This window comes from Periplaneta americana, chromosome 1 (assembly GCF_040183065.1).
Source record: "Periplaneta americana isolate PAMFEO1 chromosome 1, P.americana_PAMFEO1_priV1, whole genome shotgun sequence".
NCBI lineage: Eukaryota > Metazoa > Arthropoda > Insecta > Blattodea > Blattidae > Periplaneta > Periplaneta americana.
This window is the reverse complement of record NC_091117.1, coordinates 25924850-25952189: the sequence shown is the minus strand read 5'-3', so window position 1 is coordinate 25952189 and position 27340 is coordinate 25924850. Positions and strand designations below refer to the sequence as shown.

At 37.6% G+C, this 27340-nt stretch overlaps 1 protein-coding gene across 1 annotated transcript; it reads left to right on the top strand.

Moving 5' to 3' along the window:
* Positions 1-331: 331 nt before the first annotated feature.
* LOC138692062 (stAR-related lipid transfer protein 7, mitochondrial-like) lies at positions 332-26140 on the top strand. Its single transcript, XM_069814989.1, has 7 exons — positions 332-1079; positions 7149-7288; positions 7561-7653; positions 12635-12795; positions 14005-14187; positions 22021-22105; positions 24911-26140. The coding sequence occupies exons 1-7, from the start codon at positions 541-543 to the stop codon at positions 25426-25428; spliced, it is 1719 nt and encodes a 572-aa protein (XP_069671090.1). The 5' UTR covers positions 332-540; the 3' UTR covers positions 25429-26140.
* Positions 26141-27340: the final 1200 nt, after the last annotated feature.

The following is a 27340-nucleotide window of genomic DNA, read 5'->3' as shown; positions in this document are numbered from 1 at the left end:
TTGTGTGATTTAACTTTTAAATATATTATACAGTATATCTGTCCGATAATAGATTATTATTAATATACAAGTTTTAAAAGACAATTGCATATATAAATGCAATAAAATGAGACAAATCATCAAAACTAAAACTCTCATCCAGTATAAACTGTGGGGAAGGGATCCTTAATAATTGTGACTGATTATTAAATTGCTCAGTTTAGGCCCCGCAGACTATCCTTGGAGCTTTCTGTAAGTGATTCTGAATAAACATAATTTAGTGTTTTTTTTATAAATCACACAATTAGTGTGAATTATTAAATATTGATTTGAGAGTGAGGTGGGAAATTTTTGTATGCAATTTGTGTTCCTGAAATCCTGAAATGGGCGAGGAGCATTTGTTTTTAACAGCTGCCGTCTGCATGCTTGTAGTTATCTTATATTCGTTGAATTAAATGTACAACTAGGAGTTGTTCACTGTTTATATTAGAATAATGTAAAATTAAATTAAGTATAAGTGTTTGTTTTTATCTGATAATCGTGGTGACAACAAAAGCAACAATGTATTGTAGTGGTTTGCCTAGAGTTGTGTTTAACACACGCCGGAATACTACTATTCTGCAAACCAGAAATTATTTTTTTCTTCCTAAAAGCTGGACTTTTGGTGAAAAGTTTCAAACAGGAATATTCACACTTTATTCGACGTTTATAAGAAATGTGTCAGCATCAAATACAATGGCTCTGCACAATAATTACCTTGGATTAAACTATGGCTCTAAATTTTTTCATACTCGTGCTTCATTATTACGATGTATTAAACGAGGAGTGCAAAAATTTCCTTTGTCTCTGAAAGAACACTCTGTCCACATTGTAAGAGTATGTACTCAACAATGCGAATGTGTCTTGGCACATAGAATTAGAAGAGGTCAGCAAATATTTAGTTTGTATAGTAAACTATGGGATGAAGTAGCGCTGAAAGAACTTATGAAGAAAATGAGACACCAATTGTCAAGAAGAGGAAAAGAGTTCCTTATGGGTGCTGTTGGAGTGTCTTTGTATAATTGGGAAAAGGAGAGAATTACTGATGAAGAAGTATTTGGGTTTGTATTACAATTGTTTTCGTATAAGCTGTAGCTTGTTATATTTTATAGTAATTTTTCGGCGTATCCTGCGCGATACCGTACAGGGGCAGTGATGATTTTTCACCCTCCTTTTTTAAGGGAGACATATAATTAATTATATACAGAGAGGAGCTTTTGTCGTGATCCGGAAATAGGCGGTGTCAGTCCCCACCGAGCTATAGTTTGGTTCTCGCGAGGCGCGCTTGTATCCCCGGCACTGTTACAACTCTTACAATAAAAGTTGTAAAATTTATACTTGCCTTGCTCACATTCGTTGCTTAAAATGTCTCCCGTTCGCTGCAATACATTGTTCACATTTTAAAATGAAATTGTTATTCATTTTCACAAAGATTCTCACTTTTCCGTCCATGACTTGGTTCAGATGTCACAGCACTGAAAAACCTGGATTTTTCTTCAACACAACCCAGTACACTAAATCGCGTAATAAACATAACCGACAGTACTGTAAAACAGGGTGACTCGATACACTGGAGTGAGTTGATATGTTTTGTTTCGTTTCGAAACATCAACCTACAAAACGTATCAAGTCACCCCGTTTTACGGTACCAATATGTCACAATTTGAGGAGTTGTTTAAAAGCTATATTGAAAATATAACTTATATTATTTTAATGTACCGAAGTACATATGATATTTCCATGCAGATATTCTGCGTCATCATACGATGTAAGAGTAATGGAACGGAGAAAAATTCTCTCCGGCGCCGGGATTTGAACCTGGGTTTTCAGCTCTATATGCTGATGCTTTATCCACTAAGCCACACCGGATACCACCCCGGTGTCGGACAGAATCGTCTCAGATTAAGCTCCAACTCTTGGGTACCCTCTAGTGGCCGCCCTCTGCACTACGTCATAGATATCTATGAACATAGGACCGAAGTCCACACATATGCTGAAGTGCACTTGTTATGAGTGACTAGTTGGCCGGGATCCGACGGAATAAGCGCCGTCTTAAATCACGAAGTGATTTACGCATATCATATAACTTATATTATTTTAATGTACCGAAGTACATATGATATTTCCATGCAGATATTCTGCGTCATCATACGATGTAAGAGTAATGGAACGGAGAAAAATTCTTTCCGGTGCCGGGATTTGAACCCTGGTTTTCAGGTCTACGTGCTGATGCTTTATCCACTAAGCCACACCGGATATCACCCCGGCGTCGGACAGAATCGTCTCAGATTAAGCTCCAACTCTTGGGTTCCCTCTAGTGGCCGCCCTCTGCACTACGTCATAGATGTTTATGAACTTAGGACCGAAGTCCACACATGTGCTGAGGTGCACTCGTTATGAGTGACTAGTTGGCCGGGATCCGACGGAATAAGCGCCGTCTTAAATCACGAAGTGATTTACGCATATCATATAACTTATATTATTTTAATGTACCGAAGTATATATGACATTTCCATGCAGATATTCTGCGTCATCATACGATGTAAGAGTAATGGAACGGAAAAAAATTCTGTCCGACGCCAGGGTGGTATCCGGTGTGGCTTATGGATAAAGCATCAGCACGCAGAGCTGAAAACCCGGGTTCAAATCCCGGCGCCGGAGAGAATTTTTCTCCGTTCCATTACTCTTACATCGTATATTGAAAATGTTGAGTGTTGGTAACAACAGATACATAGATAGCAAAGGTGTGATGTAATGTGCCTGTGTTCGCGCGCCCACGTCTTTCACAGGTGCCTAGTTGCTCCTTAGCCAGATAACAGGCCATTGCCTCGGATGTCGATAAATGCTCTGCTCTGTAAAGTCTAGTATTATGGTTTAAAGGAATAATAGCACAAGTGTAAATGACATACATCTAATCCAAAAGAGGACTATTAGGATATTAACTGTTCTCCATCTAGAGCTCACTGTAAACACTTTCAAAAGACATCATCATCATCATCATCATCATCATCATCATCATCTTTTCCCTGTCTTAGGTCTGTTACGGTCAAATTTAGTTGTTTATTCGATCATCCCAAACTTCCTCTCCCTTCTTTACCCTGGCAGTTCAGGGGTCGTGTGGGTATTGTATCATTATCCATTCTCTTTAGGCCTATGTGCCATATTCAATTCAGAGTGTAGTCCTGAATAAATTCCAAATCTCGGCCAATCTTCGATATCGCTCCACACCACACATAGGACTGATGTGATTTAAGTTTCTTTATGGATTAGATGAGAGATAGCTATAAGCTGAGGTATGTGCCAAGGTTAGTGCGTTAGTTAAGGGGATTATTTAAGTAAGTGATATCAGGCCGAGGAATGTGAAAATTAAAGTATGTTTACTCTCCCATGTGTAGTGTGGGGGGTATACCTAAGTTTCATTCAAATATCATATGTCGTATTTCTGCTGTAGTGAGTCGATCCAGATCCGATTTATTTAGAACAATACTTACTTACTTATGGTTTTTAAGGAACCCGGAGGTTCATTACCACTCTCACATAAGCCCGTCATTGCTCCCTATCCTGAGCAAGATTAATCCAATCTTTACAATCATATCTCACCTCCCTCAAATTCATTTTAATATCCTCCCATCTACGCCTCAGCCTCTCCAAAGGTCTTTTTTCCTCCGGTCTCCCAACTAACATTCTTATGCATTTCTGGATTTGCCTATCTCAAACATCTGGATTTAATGTTCCTAATTTTGTCAGGTAAAGAATACAATGCGTGCAGTTCTGTGTTGTGTAACTTTCTCCATTCTCCTGTAACTTCATCCCTCTTAGCCCCAAACATTTTCCTAAGTACCATATTCTCAAACACCCTTAACCTCTGTTCCTCTCTCAAAGTGAGAGTCCAAGTTTCACAACCATATAGAACAACCGGTAATAGACTATAACTGTTTTATAAATTCTAACTTTTAGCTTTTTTGAGAGCAGACTGGATGACAATAGCCTCTCAACCGAATAATAACAGGCATTTCCCAAGTATTTATTCTGTGTTTACTTTTCTCATGAGTGTCATTTATATTTGTTACTGCTGCTCCAAGATATTTGGATTTTTCTACCTCTTCAAAGGATAAATTTCCAATTTTTATATTTCCATTTCGTACTATGTTCTGGTCACGAGACATAATCATATACTTTGTCTTTTTAGGATTTACTTCCAAACCTATCTCTTTACTTGCTTCAAGCAAAATTCCCGTGTTTTCCCCTAATAGTTTGTGGATTTTCTCCTAACATATTCCCGTCATCCACATAGACAAGCGGTTACTGTAACCTGTTCAATTCCAAACCCTCTCTGTTATTCTGGACTTCCCTAATGGCATATTCTAGAGCAAAGTTAAAAAGTAAAGGTGATAGTGCATCTCCTTGCTTTAGCCTGCAGTGAATTGGAAACGCATCTGACAGAAACTGGTCTATACGGACTTTGCTGTAAGTTTCACTGAGACACATTTCAATTAATCGACCTGGTTTCTTGGGAATATTGTATAAAACTTCTCTTTTAACCGAACCATATGCCTTTTTTAAATCTATGAATAACTGATGTACTGTGCCCTCATACTCCCATTTTTTCTTCAAAATCTGTCGAATACAAAAAATCTGATCAATAGTCGATCTATTATGTCTGAAACCACACTGAAGATCCCCAATAATTTCATCTACATATGGAGTTAATCTTCTCAAAAGAATATAATCAGGCTTCAGATGCATACAAACAATTGTTCTTTCTCTGACGCATATCGTAAAGTGGCACGTACTGCCTGATAATAGATGTACAACCTCAATCAGAGGTACTGTAAAGAATGTGAATGCTTTTATTTTAATCCTATATTGTGTAAGAAGAGTGTATAAAATTGTTAGAAGTACAGTATGTTGCTTGACTATACCCTTGAAAATATTGTAGAGCCACCATTGGTCAGTTTTAATTAAAGCTCGTAGATTGCAAGGAGACAATTTTTTTTTTTTTTAAACCTTTCTGAGGAATGCCTGAAGGCTTGCATCGCAACCGGTGGCTTATTAGTATTTATTTATTTAACCGGCAGCTTATTGTGCAGACTTCCTTATTATGGGATGGATGATTGTTGAAGTCTTCAAGATTGCATTCCTATAAGTACGTGATTCATTGCTTGGTGCCATTTTATTGATTCAGCTTTAGCATCCAGGTTTGACAGAGTCTCCCTGTTGATATTCTTCACTCTTCTCAGATCGATGGCATCTGTTCGCAAATCACATAGTACATCCTGCTGTATCCTATATTTACCATGAGGATCATGGCACCATAGATACTATGATTCACCATGGTGCCATCTACACAGCTCTGGTAACTCCCTGGTCTGCTGTAGTCCACTGTAAAATTCCTCTGCAGCTTCCCCAGACATGACATATGTAGGCAAATCACGGTACCACTTCTGCCAGATCTTCTGGTCGACCTAAAATTATTGAAGATGGTAGGTGAAATTGAAATTAATGAAGACAAAATGAGTCCGAGGTTCAGCGTCGAAAGTTACCCAGCAATTTTGCTTCGAGTGGTTGTGAGGGGAAAATCTCGGAAAAAAACCCCGCCAGGTAACTTGTCCCAACCAGCATTTGAACCCATTTCATGGTTGGACACGCTGTTACTCCACACTGGTGAACAAGGAGACAGTTTGGTCTTGTAATAATTCCATTTCTGTGGACGTGGGAAGCAACACAATCATTACCATTGTACAATTCAAACAGCAACATTTTCTTCTTAGGGACCTTTAGGTATAATGGATGGTTTATTTCTTCAGATTTTGTCTTTTACTGAATCTTCAATTTCTTTCTGACGTCTGCTTTCATGAGCTGTTGTACAGTAAATGAAGCAAATATATGCAGGACCAGTAGCGGCTGGTGGTCAAAATAATGAGTGTGCTACAATCTCTATATCAGTCTACTGTATACACTTATATGTATTTATCTTAATTTGAGACTTGCCTAATGACGAAATATGAAGTCCATATGACATTCCTTCCCACTGCAGAACTTGTCAATTACCCTGGAGTTAAACCCCTCCATCTTGGACATCATACTCTTTTCTATTGACAGTATTGCAAGAGCAGTGAGGCGATCCAAGGACATAGTGTTCCTTAAAAACGTTTTTATGCGTTTAAAGAAAGAAAAGCATCTTTCTGGCTCAGCAGTGGTCATTGTTGTTGTAACCGAAATATTTAACAACTTCGTTACTTTACAGAATGGATCCTGTGAATTGTTGGAGACTATGTTATGCATTGTAACAATTGAACAGTTCCATCTACATTTCAGAAGTCGGGTCTTCCGTATAGAACTCCAAGTTGTGTCTTTAACACTCTTTTGTTCAGTACAGTATAGCTGTTGACAGCAACTTCAAGTTCGCGTTCAGGAAAATTATGCGAAATATTGTCAAAAAATTTGCTGTTTAACAATTTTGTTGCATCTAGGTAGGTTAAAGACTGAAACAATAAGTAGTTTCCTGAATTATACTGTCACATATTTCCTTGGCTTCAATTTTCTAGACTGACTGATTCAGGAGGAACCTCAAAAACCAGGTAGATGGCAGCAGCGGTCGGACACTTGAATTACCAAACACATTGTACATAGTTCCGAGTTCTTCCACAAACAAGCATTCTTTCGTTACGCTTTACTTTTGTAATCTCCAAGCTGTGTTGTGCTGAAGCTGACTACAGCACTTCCCCGCATAAAAATAGCCAATCAGAGCAGTGATTTCAGCTTCGCACATGTGCATTAGTTGTCTGCATTCTCATGTAGAGCTTTGAGTAGCACAACGTACCCCCTGAGGCACCGAAGAGCGAAGACTAAACACTCTATAACGCATTGTGAACATAACCACGGGAAATTGTCAAATGGCAGATCAAATACTATGGTATTGCAAATACATTATTTGAGCAAAAATTATCATTGTGCTGTAGCATTGTACCACATAAGGACGGGCCGCCCCTATGCAGGACACATTTTGTGGAGACTGTAGAATTTTAGTTCTAAGGTTTACCTGTCACAAGTTTGAAATTAAACTAACAATTATATTAGTGCATGCTATTTCTAACGTCCTGTGCTAATGTGTTTCAATTTGCTCACAGACATTTAAATGAACTTGAAGTTGTTTACGAGTTGCGAGATTGTACAACAACATGTTCCCAGTGTCGAAGACGTGTGGTAATAGATGCACCTCTGCCTGCTGTCGATTACTGCAAGTGCCCAACACGTTGTCCTGATAAAGGTAAGTGTTACAATAAGAATTTACAATAAAATCTCAGTTATTCGGCTTGGCATAGCAGGAGGAGGCAATTCCCCAGACTTCTCCACTGCTGTATTCCCCCTCATTGTAATACTAAAACTATATCACATTAAAAGCAAACAGTGGTAGAGCTCAGTGGCAAAGCATTCAACTGCAAATCACTCTTTAACACTTGTATTGTAAATAACTATTCCTGTTATTTAATTTTATCATTGAACTAGTTTATTTTCCAGTATTGTTTCTTTTTATTTCAGCTTTTTGTGGATGGAAACCTTTCTTAGAGAGGGAAGACTTGCTGGTTTGGAGAAAGGAAGATGAAGTAAAACAAGGATTGTATGTTTATAAAGGTGAATGCTTTTTTATTTTCTCTGCAAACAAAGTAAAGAAGAAAAATTATTATGATCAGACCCATATTTACTCATGGCCCACATGGGCTCAGGCCCAGGGCAGTAAATTCGTAGGGGTGGAAGAACTTTGGGAAAACAAAAATGAATCGAACTGAAAATAAGTTTTCGGTGTTTTCCTACTTATCAGCTTCCTGCATAAGTTTGTAGGATATGTTAAATTGTTGTTACATGCTGTCTCTTCTCACTTTATAGATCTCTTGGATATGGAACAACAAGTTTTGATGGAGAAATCGTTGCAATAAGTAAAAGTCTCAGGAATCTTCTATTTCACATCAATAAATTTAAGAATGCTGTTATATTGTCAGACTCCAAAGCAGCTATTCTATCAATAGTCTCTAAACACACACCTTCATCTCAAACAGCAGAAATAACTAAAATGCTCTCTCAATTAATATCACTCAATAAAAGAATTGTATTCCAATGGAATCCTGGGAAACGAGAATGCGGATGCTTTAGCATAGAAGGGCAGCACTGCTACTTACAGACCTGTTACTAAATCTACGTATTACTCTGTGAAAAGATTTATTAAATCTACATACTTAGACTTCAACAAACAAAATTTGATAATACAATCTCAAGGGAAAAAATGGAACTCTCTGCATCATAATCCACAGTTAATTCCCAATTTACCACGAAAATCGTCTGTAGCTGCATTTAGATTGGCAACAGGCCATGATTGTTTGGGCAAACACCTGCATAGAATTGGAATATATCAGTCCCCTAACTGTCCGTTGTGCAACTCAAACTAAGAAATGGATTCAGAACACCTCAAAATCTGTGCTTCATTGGCTGACCATGATAATATCTTTGAAAAATATTGGAGTGCAAGAGGTCAAATGACTTTATTGTCAAACGCATGGCATTAGAAAACAATAACATTTTTTTATAGTTTGACTGCTAAATGTCTAAGATTTGCGTAAGTTAGTTGGTGAAGGGTGAAAAATGGTTTTGGGCCCATGAGCATCATAGCACTATTTAAATATGGGGCTGATTATGATGCTGTAAAAATTGAGTTTGGAGATTTTTTGGGAAGTGACATCAGCTTGCTTGACACAAAAATGTGGTTTTGGGCATGCTGTCTGTCTGTTGTCTGTCTGTAACTGTACAGCGATTTTCCATAAACTGGTGGTCTTATTTTCTTCTTATTCACTTTTACAAGTCGATTTACCAAGGAATGATGCAGATAAAAATTTTAGAAATTTTAATCTACGTGAATTATTAAAAAAATTAATGTAATTCGAAGGTAAAGTACCCATAACATGTGGCCTAAATGCATGCATAACTTTTTGTACAGAAAAGTTTTTCCCTACCTGGAGGGAATTTACTCTTCTATCTAGTGGATGTGACACACAAACACAATACAGTCTAGTAAACAGCTCTCTTGCACATATTATTCATAGACTGTGTGCTTTGCTGTACAGAAAACTTTTTCCCTACCTGAAGGGAATTTACTCTCCTATCTAGTGGGTGTGAGACACAGACACAATACAGTCTGGTAAACAGCTCTCTTGCACATATTATTCGTAGACTGTGTGCTTTGCAGCACAAGAAAGCAATAATGTGTACAGGTGGGCAACCAGCTGTTCTGAATGCGTTATCCATAATCTTACTTACTTACTTACTTACAAATGGCTTTTAAGGAACCCGAAGGTTCATTGCCGCCCTCACATAAGCCCACCAGCGGTCCCAATCCTGTGCAAGATTAATCCAGTCTCTATCATCATACCTCACCTCCCTCAAATCCATTTTAATATTATCCTCCCATCTACGTCTCGGCCTCGGCCTCCCTAAAGGTCTTTTTCCCTCCGGTCTCCCAACTTACACTCTATATGCATTTCTGGATTCGCCCATACGTGCTACATGCCCTGCCCATCTCAAACGTCTGGATTTAATGTTCCTAATTATGTCAGGTGAAGAATACAATGCGTGCAGTTCTGTGTTGTGTAACTTTCTCCATTCTTCTGTAACTTCATCCTGCTTAGCCCCAAATATTTTCCTAAGCACTTTATTCTCAAACACCCTTAACCTATGTTCCTCTCTCAGAGTGAGAGTCCAAGTTTCACAGCCATACAGAAGAACCGGTAATATAACTGTTTTATAAATTCTAACTTTCAGATTTTTGGACAGCAGACTGGATGATAAGAGCTTCTCAACCGAATAATAACACGCATTTCCCATATTTATTCTGTGTTTGATTTCCTCCCGAGTGTCATTTATATTTGTTACTGTTGCTCCAAGATATTTTAATTTTTCCACCTCTTCGAAGGATAAATCTCCAATTTTTATATTTCCATTTCGTACAAAATTTTAAGACTTTGATTAATTAATTTCTTCAGACAAAACGCCTCTCACCATGGCGAATAGACTGAGAATTCTCTTCATTTTTCACTTCGTGCTGTCTTCCAACACATCAAACATCATACTGAACTACTTTAATCTTCAATTTTATAATAACTTTTAAATGGTTTTAACTCTACAATTTAGGCACACAGCAAGCGCCTCAACAATTATGTTCAGTTAAAGATCCTCGACTCTATATGTTAATTTTAGTTTTAAGGCCATGGACGCCATTCAACATTTCATGTAAATGCATGCATGGGCAGATTAATTACTAGTGTACAAATGTGTTTTTTAAATTCCCGATTTTGTATATTAATTTCAATTTTAAGGCCATGGACGCCATTCAACATTTCATGTAAATGCATGCATGGGCAGATTAATTACTAGTGTACAAATATGTTTCACCCAGTTCTAATAATTGTTTGTCAGGAAACTCACCTGAGGATGACTTACAAATAAGTCGAAAATATTCGTGATAATTTAACAACTGTACTTTGATGTAACAGAATCTAATTTCTGCCATCTTATAATATGATAAGTGTTTGACTGAAAATATAATACTGATTAATTGATATCATTTCACAAAACTTATCTGAATTCAGCATGACTTTTAAAGTTATTCATAAGTCATACACTTGTTTTTGAACTTAAGTCTTGTGTAGGTATAGTGCAGTCAGTTATTCACAAACTTTTCTTAAGTTCAGATGAATCAAAACAAATACCACTTAGAACAGCAAGTATTTACATAAGATAATTTTGTGGAAACAGAGTTTGGAGACAGAATTTTTTTGTCGTGGGTTGTGGCCACCACGTTCACCAGATCTCAACGCATACGACTTATTTGTGGGGGAATCTGAATCTTTTTTTTTCCTTTGTTATTTATTGATGCTATATCAATTGGTCGGTTATTTAGCGTCGATGGGAGCAGTGATAGCGAGATGGTATTTGGCGAGATGAGGCCGAGGATTTGCCATAGATTACCTGACATTCGCTTTACAGTTGGGGAAAACCTCGGGGGAAAAAACCCAACCAGGTAATCAGCCCAAGCGGGAATCGAACCCATGCCCGAGCGCAAATCCGGATCAGCAGCCAAACACCTTAGCAGACTGAGCTATGCCTGTGGCTGAATCTAAATAAAAAAAGTGTATAATAAAGTATGTGTACTATAGAAGAATTGAAAAAAAAAAGTGTTCGACTGGAAGTTTCCTCTGTTTCTGTAGAGAAACTTGGTCAGTTGATCTTGAGTTTTCTACAACTGTAGCCTACCAGGAAAGTGTGTGAGTGAGAGGAAGTTATTTTCAGTATCCATTACAATTTCGGTAAGCCTCCTTTTTGCACCTAACCTAGTGATTCCCAAAGTGTGCTCTGCTGATCTCCAGGTATCCTCCAACACTTACCAAAGGACTGGAAAATTATCATATTCTCTGTATGTTGCAAATCATTGTGTTCCTACCTGCTAGAGAAAGGAATGATCGATTTCTCTGTTGGTAGAGGAAAAAACTTCTCTGTATTTTACCATACACGCGTTTATTTCTTTACTGGTTAGTGGACAAAGATTTAAGGTGATATTTGTTACCTGCATTAGCAAACATATGTTTAATAATTTGGTTGGGATTAAGGTGAAAGTTGTTGTTTTCCAGGCGTTTGACAGTAAAGTCATTTGACCTCTTACACTTCAACATTTTTCAAAGATATTGTCATGGTCAGCCACTGAAGCACAGATTTTGAGGTGCTCCGAATCCATTTCTTGGTTTGAGTTGCACAATGGACAGTTAGGGGATTAATATATATTCCAATTCTATGCAGGTGTTTGGCCAAACAGTCCTGGCCTGTTGCCAATCTAAATGCAGCTATACTGTAGATGATTTGCATGGTAAATCGGGAATTAACTGTGGTACACCCTGCTTGTAACAGATGAGGATCTGGGGACCGAGTCACAGCGGTATAACTGTTTCATCTAAAATGGAGGAAATGCCATTTACATATGTGCTGGCCTATCACAGCACAACAGCGTCCCTCAGCGGCACATGAGGGAAAGGTCGGTGGATCTAAATAACATCTATTTAGTCCTCCCGGCTAGGTCCGAAGGACCCGTTGACCAACGACAGGTGCGGTCCCCCTTGCATAATGGGGGTTTACATCCGGTGATATAACTGCCACATTGTAAAAACTGGTGCCCAATAAGAAAACAGTTACATGAAAGCCAGCTTCACCAATATGTGTTCTGTGTAACGATCCAGCAGAAATGAATGAAGACCACTTGAAGACCTGTGAAGCATTAAGATCAGAAGAAACTACAGTTCAAAAGTATTGGAAAGCACGACTGCTAATGGCTTCATTGCCAGATGCAAGGCACTAGACAACAACAACAACAACAACATGATGCAGAGAGTTCCATAGGGTGAAAGTTGAAAGCATCCTTTATTTTTATTGTCTGTTATAGCTTGCAGTGAACTTTGGAAATGGAAAATTTGTCACTTTGGAAAAGAAAACGGGTCTATAAAAATGTAATCTTGGATAAGTTCATACATCTTTAGTTGATAGAATGGTTATATTAATTGCATATGTCTGTTTTTTCTAGTTTATGGTGCTTATCATGAAGTTGCTGCAGAGGACTTCCTTAAAGTACAGATTGATACAGAAGTCCGGAAAGTGTGGGACTCCACTGCAATTAATCTAAGGATCGTAGAACAAGACAAAAAGAGCAACAGTGATGTTGTATACTGGGAAATGCAGTGGCCGGTATGTGTGAACTTCTTTTCCTATGTTTGTACTTTGTATGTCAGAATACAGTTGTAAGCAGAGACCGGAAATTTAGGTATTATGAATCATTAAAATGGGTAGACAAAAAGGCATCATAAATAACTAAAATAGGCAGGCAAAACGCATTATAAATAGCTAAAATAAGCAATAAAAGGCAATTACAAAAACCTTGCACTTTCCACAAAGGATTTCGTCAGCAAGAAAAGCTTTACATAAGTCGAATGCAAATTGAGATTTTCGACTCGAAGTTGCAATTACTATTGGAAGCAAAGAAATCTTCTTCCCAGTAGCCTTGGAAAGTGCATTTTTGTGTGGATTAAGTGCTTGGATAAGGATAAGGACTTGCATTCAGAAGGGTGCAGGTTGAGACTTGGAATGGTGACGCTAAAGATGTTGCTTTGCTAATTATACAGTATGAAGTGTTTCGCACTATACAGAACTGTTACTTATTAAGAAGTATGTAACTTCCGCAGCGATTACATCGTGTCTTTAGTAGTATATTACAGTTTTGAAGTTATTTTCAATGATTTTAAGTATGTTTTTCTCCCTTGTGTGATGTGAGAGGATATCGAAGTTTCATCTTTTTTTCTTTTTACTTCGGTTTTTCCTTGTAGCCTTCATATGAGTGTGTATATTCTTCTATAGCCATCCAACGTAAGACCCGCTCTTAACATAAACAAATACTTATTAATCAGCGCACATGTTGGACTAACCCTACTCCAACCTATTGTTACATTGCAGCTTATTGATTTCACATGTATTTTCCTCCTTTATATGTCTCTGTCTCCGATACGGAATACTACATTCCAATAAAAATCTACTACATATATTACACAATATCTCTGTCATTTACACATTTTTACAGTTGCCAATTTATTCGATAAACACAGTATTATTCGCCACCATATTTATTATGTATAGCCATAACTCATAACAAACTTTCGTTTGTCAACAGTAGCTGTGTAGATAGTTTTTATGGACAATTTCACGTATGAGGCATTGTCTATTATTTTAAGAAAAAATTGCGAAATAACAATTTATATACCCCAAAAAAATAAAATAAAGAATTCTTTTTTCTCTTGCACCTCAGAGTACTTTGGTGAGTTTTTACATCAAGGGCGGTTCTTACTTTGGATAGCCTGTAATACTTTGTGATAATGTCTCATACAAAGAATGTTACATTTTCAGCGAATGTTTGCTAATCGAGATTATGTGTTCAATCGACGGTGTTTGATTGACCGGGAAAATAACGTAATTGTGGTCATCAGCAAAGGTACAGAACATCCTGGTGTACCCAATAATCCACAAGCTCACCGTGTTAAGGATTATTGGTCCTTTATGGTAATCAAAGCATACAATAATATTGATGAGGTGAGTGAGTATTGTTTCAATTTGTGTGTTATACTAGTAATAATTTTACACGTTTCACTCCAAAAGTAATTCACCATTATATTATAAAAGTTACATTTTATTGTACAGTATTGATACATTCTTCAAGAAGAAAATGTCATTTTTCCATATAATACCCTTTGTTTTCAAGAATCTTACATCACCCTGAAACCAGGACATGTGTGCTTGGACAGTAAATTCTGAGCCCACACTCCTAAGACTTTGCTCAACATCTTCGTAAATCGTTCCACGAAGAGTGTATATAAGTTTACCAAACAGGTGATAGTTTGATGGTTTCAGATTAGAAATACTCCACCAAGTTTTGTGGTTGCCCGCCTTCTTTTCTGACTGGTATGTCTGGATATTATGCAGCAACAGAACATTTTTTTGCACATGCTTGTTTCCCCAATTTAAATCAGATGGACATATCTTTACAGTGTTGCATTCATCACCCATGTCCATGTCGTTCACATGCTCAACAATCAATAAATTTGAGCGGAACATGACAAATCACGAATATTGGCATTCCTACTCTTAACAGATGTCCTCAGTGACTGTGTTGCAATCAAAAGCATCATTTCCATGTGCTTTCTGTTGTGTTTCCTGTGAATGTTTTCCATTCTCTCTTTCTTGTACACCTGGGTCCCATTCTGCATAAGTATGGTATAATACATTACAAATTACAACTGAAAGTTATTGTAAAGTATGGAGTTGTATCTTTCTGTTCCACAAAATTATTTATCACTCCGTAGGCTACATTATTAGTAAATGCGTACAAGCAATGTCATAATAATGACGACATTGTATACAGGCTGCTTAAATTAGTACCTTAGCCCTATAATAAGTTTATGTTCATCTCCCTTATTTCTAATATCATACGAGGCGCATCCAGAAAGTAAGTTTCCCGATTTTTTCCCCTTGAAAGTAAACGTAATTAGCCATGTCAATTGCGCATGCGTAACAGATCTATGACGTATCAATCATATGCCAACCGGACAGGTCCCGCCTGGTGACAGTAGCTTGGCAGCTGTGGTCCAAAATGGAAGCTCTTATTCCTTCTCCCGCGCCTGCGAGGTTCGGTCGGTGATAAAGTTCTTTAATGCACAAAGCATTGCGCCAATTGAAATCATTGGCAGCTCTATCAGGTCTATGGGCCGAACATCATGAGTAAGCAGATGGTGCTTCGCAGGTGTAGGCAGTTTTCCGAAGGTCGTCAAAGTGTCCATGATGAAGAGCGCAGTGGGCGACCGTCCCTCATCAATGATGATCGCGTTGAGCTGGTGCGGCAGTGCATCATGGAGAGCCGTCGCTTCACGATTACGGAGCTGAGCAGCCATTTTCCGCAGATATCTCGATCCTTGTTGCATGAGATTGTCACTAAGCACCTGCTGTTCAAAAAAGTGTGTGCCAGGTGGGTGCCGAAAAACCTGACACCCGAACACAGAATGCAATGTTTAGGAGCAGCACTGACATTTCTGCAACGGTATCACGATGACGGCGACGAGTTCCTCGACAGGATTGTCACGGGCAATGAGACTTGGATTTCGCACTTCACCCCGGAAACCAAGCAGCAGTCAATGCATTGGTAGCATAGTGGATCTCCGGTCAGGACGAAATTCAAACAGACGCTGTCGGTACGGAAAGTGATGTGCACGGTGTTCTGGGACAGGAAGGGCATTCTGCTCATTGACTGCCTTCCAAGAGGTGAAACAGTGAACGCTGACCATTACTGTGAAACACTGCGAAAATTGCGATGTGCCATTCAAAACAAGAGGCGTGGAATGCTTACTGCATGTGTTGTGCTCCTCCATGACAGTGCTCGTCCACATATGGCTCGACGCACAGCACAGCAGCTGTTTTGACGGAATTTGGCTGGGAGTTGTTTGATCATTCACCCTACAGTCCTGATCTTGCTCCCAGCGATTTTCACGTTTTCTTGCACCTCAAGAAATTCCTGTCCTCCAGTGAGCGTTTTGGCAACGACGAAGAGCTGAAGACGTCTGTCACACGCTGGTTCCATTCACAGGCGGCAGAGTTCTACGACAGAGGGATACAAAAGTTGATTCCACGATAGGACAAGTGTCTCAATTCTGATGGTGGCTATGTTGAAAAATAGCTGAAACATTGCTGTACCTGTTGCCAATAAATGTTTTCCTGAAAGTGTGTGTTCTTTTTTTTTTTTTTTTTTTTTAAATAGGGAAACTTACTTTCTGGATGCGCGTCGTATTTATGGAAGTGTGGCAAAAATTGATGTTACTAAAATATTTTTCTGAACAACTCTGTTACCATATTACCTTGCAGTACTGAGAGTTTATAGTTAGGGTAGTGATTTTTCACAAGAGCAATAAAATGCGAAATGACTGTAAGGACTTGTGCTTTTGTTTTTGTTTTTTTTTGTTGGTTATTTTACGATGTTTTATCAACTGCTGTGGTTATCTAGCATCTGAGGTGTGAACATTAACAACTATTTAAGTTTCTGAATGTTGCAAAGATCCTATTATCTTTTCACTGACAGACATTGTTAAAAACAGAGTAATGAAAACTCAGTTTCATTCGCATAGTATAATTTGTGCCATTTATGTTCCACTGTAATCTCCACCCACTAGGTTCTTTAGGCGTACTAGCTTGACATGCTATAGCAATATTACTTTCCTTTCATAGGTACAGAAAACTGTACAATTGTGCACACAGTATATGAATTAATACTAATACTTTCGTGGAATAGAACAGTGGTAGTTTTACTTGTAATTTGTAAGTATGAAGTAATAAAGTGCAGTTATACACCAACTATCTTCGTGGAACACAGTTCTCATAATTTGTACAAATTATTTTACTTATAGTATTGTTGTTGTTACTATCTAATTTACTTATAATGTATTACATCACACTTCTATGGAATAGGGCCCAGGAGTTCAAAAACAGCACATTTCTTTTGATTGACATCAATAGCAGAAGTCACCTTGAACAAGCGTGTTTCTAATATGAACTTGCGGAAACAAAAAAAACAAATGGACCAACAGGACCAGGATTAGCAAATTCATCAGTTGGTTACATGAATGTATGTATACCACTTACTTACTTACTTACTTACTTACAAATGGCTTTTAAGGAACCCGCAGGTTCATTGTTGCCCCGCCATCGCTCCCCATCCTGTGCAAGATTAATCCAGTCTCCATCATCATAACCCACCTCCCTCAAATCCATTTTAATATTATCCTCCCATCTACATCTCGGCCTTCCCAAAGGTCTTTTTCTCTTCAGTCTCCCTACTAAAACTCTATATGCATTTTTGTATGTATACCACTGCTGTAATAAATTTTTTTTAAGTTAATAATTTTTTGGATTTGTTCTAAAATTGAATATAAGTAGGAACGATGCTTCTGTACATTGTCAGTAGCAGTGCTGTAGAATTGAAGGTGAATTTTTTAGAAAATGTGGTGCATTAGCTTTGGAGTGACTATCATAAATAGAATACATTTCTGTCTAGTATTGCCTTGACATTGACACTACTTCAGTAGCTAAACAAAAAAATGGTTTTATCTCTATAAGGTACGTTTTTCCTAAGTTGTTATGAGGCATAATTAGTCTAACTTTAGTATGCTCTTTTTCAATTTCCAGTGTTTAATTTCTATTTCGTTGATGATAATAATTTAATTGCTTTCTGTCATATTTTTATGCTATTTTCTTTGAATATATATTCCATATTTATGTTTTTAACATCAATTTATGCTTTGTTAATAACAGCTGTTTTCTATTAATGAGAAATGTGAGAATATGTCATATTATAAAATTTCAGTTGCTTAAAGGAATTAAAAATTAATGTTAACACAGTGAATATTTAATGCTCCCTTAATATTGACTCAGAACATTGAAATAGGACGATCTAATGAGCTACTCATAAATCAAGACATTAAAAAGTTTTAATTTAGAACATAATGTAAGCCAATGGAACTGTCCTGGTACATACATATGTCCGTTATGGTGGTAGTTTATTACTTAATTATGTACTGCAATACATGTTTACAGTGCCTGAGAAATAAGATTGTGTTTGACACTTACTGCTGTCTTGTGGTGCAAGAGCACAGTGTTGTCACACCTCCTCTTAATCGCTGTCTGTCTCCAGTGGCGGAACTGGACGTGAAATGCAGGCATCCGATCCAATACAAACTGTGACAATGTTGAGTGCTTGTCCCATATCATCCCTGGGTTACATGATATTCATGAATTATTGTGATTGGGCAAGGCGACACTGAATCTCCAACGTGTGAGATCATTCATGCAGTGGCAATCACAACGTTATTTATTGGGCATTGTACGTGCATAATGTTTAAATATATAAATAAAACAGCTTAAAAAGTTCTTACTCGAAAAAAGGACCAATTGTTTTATTGCTTTCTACTTTACCAATTATGTCAAACGTCTTTAAAAACAAGGTGTGTGGATAAGCTTCAGGGCTTCTACCGTGTTGTCTTGGTGTTGGTGGCTGACGTTTTGACCGCTGTGTTGTGGTCATCTTCAGAGCAGTTGTTGGATAAGGAAATAGTCTGTGAGCTCATATAAATATATATATATATATATATATATAGCAGTCTCGATGGGGGGAATACTTGCAGTGTTAGGTCGTAGGTTCTCCTTCTGGCATCTGATTGGTCCTACGTTGTCCAATCCGGTTGAGGTCTGTATGAAGGGGAGTATTCATATTAAATATTGGCCCTCATAAGATCCGAAAGAGTGACCTTGATACCGTGCCCGATGTCTGGATGAAGGGGGGCGCCGCGTACATGTGGAGACCTGGTTTCTCGTTCCTAAGTATGATCTTATCTTTCCTTATCCAACAACTGCTCTGAAGATGACCACAACACAGCGGTCGAAACATCAGCCACCAACACCAAGACAACGGGGTAGAAGCCCTGAAGCTTATCCACACACCATGTACACCAGCCGCAGAAGCCTACGCAAACACTTATCTTTAAAAACAAGTTTATCTGTACATTTGTTATTAAATCAGTACATAAAAGTAAGGCCTAAACATCATTTTTTAAAACGTCTTAAGTCTCAAAAAGAACTTAAATTTAGAATTTGTGATTACATCAGAAAAAAGCAGCATATGCTGTATATACCAGATCAGCCAAAACTTGAAATTTGCCTCTGAAAACATTAAATATATTATGCGTGCCAGGAAAGATGGTCTCCTTGCCAACAATATTTATGAAATTTATTTTATATATGAACTTCTGCAAAATAACAGTTCACTAAGAAATAGAACATTTATGAGTAAATGTGTTATTTAATGTAGCAGTACCTGAAAGACTGACCGAGAGCATAAATAAATTTATATTTTGCTATGTTACTTCCAAGGATTGTAATACTGAGTCAAAATCATTGAGATGATTAATAATGTAAGATTAATCAGAGACGATTTAATTAAGAATTAACATCGAAATAAAAATTAATAATCAGTTTCTCCTCCTCCTATTATAGTAAGAACTTTTGAAACAAAATTTTATTGTTTCTTGAATGTAAAACTCAAAACACACAAGATATAATGATGATAAATTATATAATATATACCTGGAAGACTGACATTGCTCGGTAAAAGAAAGCTGAGGACATAGAAATTTTTTATTTTGGGTCAGTCTTTTAAACTAACATTTTCCAGTCACTATTTTCTGAATTTCTGAATGCACGGGACTTCATGTTTTCCCATGATTAAGGATACTGTAATCACAACACAGGTACTAACTACCACAGCGAAAAATAACCTTTAAAAGACAGATGACTTAATGTTACTGTAATTGCTGATTATCTGCAACTGTTCATGGGCTACCAGCTATAAATTCAGACAAACAGCCTCCAATCTTAACAATGGAACCCCTAAATAAGCTTTACCAAATTCGAGACATAGCTAAATTGCTTTCCTATACTCATAAACTGTCTATTCACTTCATTTCATCAAAATCTTTAGACATGTTTTCAGGATAAAATTTACAAATGTACAAAAATTGCTCATTTAATAGTATAGAATTTATTTATAAAAATGATAATATACATACTAAGCTTAGTTTAATTTAAATTAATATAGTTTTCATGTTCTAAAATGTCCTTGTTTGCATAAGCTTGGTTTGCAATAGTGTAACTGTGTTTCAGTAACAATTATTGCGAGACATGTCAAGAAATTAAGGTCCAGTTGGCAAATAAAAACGAACTGCAAGAGATTAAAGTAATTTCCTATATTATACATACTTCAATTTTTCCTCATAATGGTTTTTAATTCCCATGCATTTTGTGTATTTTAGTGCCAGCTTTCTTTTTTCTGTATCATTGAAGTTACTTGATATTCCTGCTGTCAATTCTTCAATTGAAAATACTGGGATGCAAGCTCCTGGTTTAAGTGAAATTGCTTGGCGAGAGATCGGTGCTATATTGTGGCTGGTCAGTAATTTCTGCTGCTCTCATGAATTTTTTTACTTGATTATTTAACGACACACTATCAACTACTAGGTTAGTTAGCATTTATGCGAGTGGTGATAGCGAGATGAGGCCGAAGATTCACTGTGAATTACCTGATATTCGCCTCACAGTTAGGGAACATCTCGGAAAAAACCGAACCAGGTAATCAGCCGAAATGTGGATAAAACCCGTGCCCGAGTGCAACTCCGATTTGGCAGGCAAGCGCCTTAGCCGACTGAGTTACGCTGGTAGCCAAACTGAATTAGCTGACTTGTTGAACTTAGAGTGAGAAGTTGTACATTGTCATATAGAAGCACAATCCGAGAGAATAATGATCCATTTCTATTATTCTGAATGGCGCATTTCAGTATTTTAAACAATTAACATTTGGCATCAACACATTTAAGAAAATCAGATAGCAAAGCCTTTATTTTGTTACAGAAAATGTTAGCCATGCTTATTCTGGTAGAATGTGCATGCTTAAGCCTTTTTACTTCCGCGAATGATGGATCGTTGATTTTTGTTTTGATTCAATATTTATGCCTAAAATCCACATTTAATCTCCAGTCACATTATATACGTCTTTTCAGAAATATCCAGCCATTTGGTATCCTAAAAAATCATCAGGAGCTGTGTATGTTGACACAACCATAATGTTTCTACGTAGAATATGTATGAGGAATTCACTAAGATAGAATGAGACTAAAATGTTTGTTTTTTACAAGAGTTATTTTTCATCGATAACTGGATCTTATTCCTCTCTGTCGATAATTTAAAATTGCCTTTGGAAATCTGTTGACATGATTTTTCTGTTGATGATGTGACATTTGACATTGTAATGAATAATAATGTAATTACAAAGAATTGGAGTCATTTGGAAATGAATATCACAGTTAAATACTTTAGAAATAGGCTATATTAAATTAACTTTTTCTCTCTTTATATTGCCCGCATTTATTAAGCACTCTCATTTGTGTACGAATAATATTGATTGTGTGATGTAGCAGCTTGGATGACGTCACCATATTAACAAAGTGTGACCAGATTTCTCGAATGTCAAGCACATAACATTTCACATTGAAAAGAACACTAGTCCGAGCCTTGCAGTTGGTGGAATTGTTTATTCTAGCACTCGTTATAATTCACTTACAAGTGATACAGACACAAGATGCTGAACAGCTGATTAATGAAGTACTTCGAGCTACTGCACATGCGTGATTCTTCCCCCATATCTTTATCAATTGTAATTATGAACTGGACTTTAATTTGCTGACACATTTTGAAACCTTGTTGAGTTTTGCTGTATTATATGTCTAATACATTATACATTTCCCTTTTCCATGTTCCTTGCTTTGTGGTTTGCAGCCTGGTATGGAATTTAGTCTGACATACTTTGATAACCCTGGTGTTACACTGCCCTCCTCAATAGCAGCATGGGTGGCACTGACTGGTAAGTAATACACATTTCGGTTTTTCCTTTTCTTCAGATTTTTATAAATAAAATAGAAAGTTTTATATTTTACTACATGTTCTGTTGGTAGAGCAGCTGGCTACGGACTGGAAGGTCCGGGGTTCGATCCCAGGTGGTGACAGGATTTTTTTCTCGTTGTCAAACTTTCAGAACGGCCCCGAGGTTCACTCAAGCCTCCTATAAAATTGAGTACCGGGTCTTTCCCGGGGGTAAAAGGCGGTCAGAGCGTGGTGCCGACCACACCATCTCATTCTAGTGCCGAGGTCATGGAAAGCATGGGGCTCTACCTCCATGCCCCCCAAGTGCCTTCATGGCATGTTACGGGGATACCTTTACCTTTACCTTTTTTATCTGACACTTTAGTTAGTTATGAATTTATGATTAACAATATACTGGGTATAACTAGATTCTGATAGACCCCAAATATATTTTACAGTTATGCTACAATTTACGTGAAACTTGGGAAGTATTTATGTCATATAAAATACATAAACATTTGCAAGTATTATTAAAATGCCATTTAACCGGAAATTACATTAACTTTCTTATTTCAAATGGAACATTCTGTATTTTTTTTTTTTTTTTTTTTTTTTTGGCTCGTCTTCAAATTCTGAATCTAATGATGTGTATAACATGTCCAGGTTTGAATTGATAGTATTTTGTTTAATAAGGAAACAACAATATCTGCTCTGGAATATTGCGGCACAGTCTAGTATATACAGTCACGAAGCTCGAGTTGTTGTGGGTACTATAGTCCCGTCGCTCTAATTTCCAGCAGCCAATCATGTTGCAGGTCAGCTACATTTAAACGTGTGCGTCTTGTGATTCGCTGATGAAGATGTTAATCATTTCCTAAGACTGGATAAATACTTAATATATAATCGCCCGCCATTTTGGCTCTTTCGTTGGAGTTTGCAGAAAGCACACGAGGACGTTATTTGCCGCTCAATTATTTGCTGAATTACAGTGTGTTTGATTTATTATCATAGGAGCTACGACATGATAATGTTTAACGGTGTGGAAAATAGATCCCTCGTCTGGTAGCTCGGCAACGAAAGAACAAAAATGGCGAACGATACTACCTACCTGGAAGAGCGTCGCGACTATAGGAACAATAGACTGTGTCAGTACTATTTCGCATTGTCTGTGATGAGGTGATAGTAGCGATCCTCATGGCTAGCAACAATCAATGGATGCATATTCCCTATATATTGAGCTTCGTGACTCTATACTAGACTGTGATCGCGGTTAAAAAAAAAAGAATGATTGTTTACATATTTATTTGTTGTTGTGGTGGTGGACAATTATTAAGCAATTAAAATCATTGGTGATGCAAAATATCAGTGGTGATGCTAAGATATAAATATTGGGTAGGCTGAAAAAAGCTGCTTACCTTATATCTTTTTATAGAGTAGATGTTTCTCGGCTTTTATGTCAAAATTTTTTGTGACACATACCTCACAAGAAGGTGATGATCACTCATTTTCACTTCCAAACAGAATACAGGTATAACAATATAACTTATTTGTCTCAGAGCACCCTGTTAGCCAAGGATATTTTTTATACCATGACAATTCAAAATTTATATTCTGTCTTCTCCATCCACTTTTTTAATATGTAAATATGGTATCGATCTCCTATCTTTGTAAGCACATTTTGTTTCATATGTCCAACTTGAAAACTGTTTCTCTTTTAATTCTACAAATAATGATCTCGATGTTCTCTCAGTATGAGCCATTTTACACAAAATTAATATGTAAAACACACACGCATACACTTTTCATTAAACTGACTCAACAACACAGCCCATTCACAGAACACCAATATAGCGCGACATATTATTGTGGTGGAAGGCTAGTCTCATTTCATATGGAGAGTTAGCAAATCAGTACCCCCTCTCTGGTCCTCCCTCAAGCTTGTGAGTCAAGGCCATAGCCATGCTTTTAGAGGCTTCTGCCACAAGCCTTACACAGAACTCTCCATTCTGGAATGACTGTCAACAGTGAACTTAATATGTGGAAGGATCAGAGTGAAACCAAGTGTTACGATACATCGTTATTACGAACTTATAGGCTTATAATAACTCAAAATTTTTTGTGTAGGCTAAGCCTCAAAAGCCTCTTAAGAGCTTCGCCACTGATAAATATTGTTTATTCAACACCAACGACTTACAGAATCGAGTCACAGCAGCAATAGCATTATAACCCCTCAGAAATTGCATGATGTTATGTGGGAGGTAATTAAGAGAGCTAGGTTATGTCAAGATGCTGATGGTGGACATTTTGAAGAACACACGTGAAGTTTTGAGTTATTACTCAGGATTAGTGTGTTGAAATTTCCTTATTCTGTGTAAAGAACTTAAGTTTCTATCAATTTTTCAAAGCCTGTGTTACTTTTAATTATGCTGTTGATTGATCAAAGTATTTATAACGGCTGGGGGGATCATCGTGCTAACCACACGATACCTCCATTCCGGTTGGATGATCGTCCATCTCTGCTTCGGCATGTGGACGTGAGGCCAGCAGCTGGCTGGTTGGTCTTGGCCCTTCATGAGCTGTAGCGCCACAGATTTACTTTACTTATATTAAAATATTTAAATAACTGTTACAAAAGAAAGGGATTGTGTGTGCGTGCGTGCGTGCGCGCGCGCGCGCGCGTGTGTGTGTGTGTGTGTGTGTGTGTGTGTGTGTGTGTGTGTGTGTGTGTGTGTGCGCGCGCGCGCACTTTCTCTTTACCTGCTCCCTCCACACGTTCAGTTCTGTTAAACAGTCTTGTTGTTCACAGGACTTCCAGATTTCCAGAAACGTCTTAGGAAGGCTGCCACAGATTATAGAGACCATAAGATTGGAAAACAGTTCAAACCACATACTGAAGAGTCTGGATCAAAGATTCGAACTGATTCAGGCTCATTTGGCGAAACACATCCGGAACCCCAGTGGAATCCTTCAGATGACGATTTTGGAGGATTTGACATGAAACCAGAAAATGTCCCTGAAGACAGCTCTCCAGAAGTACTTGGTAATGCAAGACCAGAATCAGATGAAAAGGAAAATACTTCAAAAGAGAGTTTTGGAGAAACAGATGTAAAACCTATGGATGCCCCCAGTAAAACACCACCGGAGACATTAAGTGGCACAACTCCAAAATCAGATGAAAATAAGGAGCCTTCAAAAGATAATGTTGGAGAACAAGATGTGAAGCCAAAGAACTCTTCTGCTGAACCCCCATCTGTACAAGACTATCATCCCACGAATTCTAGCACCTCTAGAACTTATTTAAATCCATGGCAATTGTTTGTTTGAAACGTTTAGGGTCCAAATTCAAGTCTCATATTAGAATGGGACAATTTGTTCTTATATAAAAGAAGATAAGGCTTGACTTAACAAAATCAATTGGATTGGTTACCCAGTTACAGTCATTCCCACGGTGCAGTAGTAAGCCTGTGGAAGAGCAATAGGAATGAGTTCATGAAGCAGCGACAGTAGTAACATGGTCTATGAGAAGAAAGTTAGAGAATGTAGCAGATCTGCATTTATTGTCTCGGTTTGTTGTGGAGTTTGCTGTACAAGAAGGATCATCTATATTGATGAATTTCTGGTAAATTCTTACAAGCTTCTGTGAAAAGAATGGTGATGCTATAACAAGCTTTTCACTTACTAGTCCTCGATGTGTGTAGTTAGTGTGTATCTAATTTTATGTGACTCCAGCTTACTGAACGATAGGGAAAATTTTTGATATGCACAATAAATGTTTACTATGAGTAAGATATTATATATTTGGCATCTTTAAAATAAAAAATACTCTCAAGTTGTGTACATCACAGAGCTGTTTTTGAAATGCTGTTATTAGCATTTAGTATTATATACATTTGTGCATTCAAAAATGTGTACCTGAAAATTAATTACAATTGGACACTGTTTTGTTCCTTACTGAATAACAGATGCAGAAATTTTATATGTTGGATTTCTTTTAATATGTATTATGAGAAGTCTATTAATACTATATTGTTATTTATTCTTGGTATTTTATTAAAGAACCCATAATCAGGCTTTATTGTCCTATTTTGACATCAGAATTATCTTTCGAGATGATCATAATATAAAATCAAGCTACAGTTTTCTGCAAAAACTGATCCAACATAATTAGCTGTGGTTTCACTGTAAGTATGAGCTGAAACGTTCACAGTGGTCTACATGGTGCGAAGTTTTTGGGTATTTGCAGCATATCCTAGATGTGATGACATTCAGGTTTCAGAGCTACATGGCAGTTTCATAATCAGGGAAGGTAGGGAGCGAGAAGCCTACTTGTTGAATCTATTACCAAGAGCTATACTTCAGAACTGGATGTCGAGTGACAAGGAGAGAAAATAAGCTAAAAGGCACACGATTTTACGTATTTATAGATTGACAAATCGATCTGAAACCCTGACTGAGTTACTACGTAAGCACTGGCTGTCTTGGGGAGGAGCAAGTGAGAAAGCACGGGGGGGAAGGGAGAGAGTACTATGCACTATGTATTTGCAGGTCCACTCACAGTTTGTCAAACCTGCTAACAAAAGCATTAAAAGGTTGACTAGTTGCCTGCAGTGCTAGCATAATGGAACCTTCCTAGCCGACAGTCCAGGCAAAAATGAAGAATCCGTTATTGTGGTAATACTGGAGAGTGGTTCTTCCATTGGTCGCGATACCCACATGCACCCTCTCAGATATTTACGTGGTGATTGGTGACTGAATGACGAGGAGCGAGGGAGAGAGAAGAAAGAAAGAGAGAGATTCCAGAAGTTGGCGTGTTTTACGGGGTTTTACTTGAAGTTGCCAAACTATACAAGGGTTCTTGAGACTTATCTTAACATTTACGTGAGATCCTATCATAAAGGACACCTATAGAACATCGAGTGAATGCGAGGTGAGTATATATATAGTGGTGAAAAAGGGGTGGGAGCTAGATTCGTAGAAGAAGACTCACCATTGGCTACTTAGTGTGTTTTCATGATAATGCAGCTAATAGAAAGTCGAGCACCATACTCAGTTAAGTGGCCACAGAACCCCGTGAACCACTAAGTCCAGCTCACAAAAAGTGAAACATCATAGGTGGGTGGCCACATAATATGAAGCAACGAGAGTGTGGTCAAGATCTGGATTGGTGGACGCAGAACAGTACAGCCACATGATGTATGGTGAAGACTTGTTTGGGAGATCACTATTTAACCAGTCG

Bases quoted from the DNA above. Each gene is read 5' to 3' on its own strand.
- LOC138692062 (XM_069814989.1), top strand. From the start codon at position 541: ATGTATTGTAGTGGTTTGCCTAGAGTTGTGTTTAACACACGCCGGAAT. The intron at 7,289-7,560 runs GTAAGTGTTACA...TTTTTATTTCAG, and splicing joins AACACGTTGTCCTGATAAAG to CTTTTTGTGGATGGAAACCT. The intron at 22,106-24,910 runs GTAAGTAATACA...TGTTGTTCACAG, and splicing joins AGCATGGGTGGCACTGACTG to GACTTCCAGATTTCCAGAAA.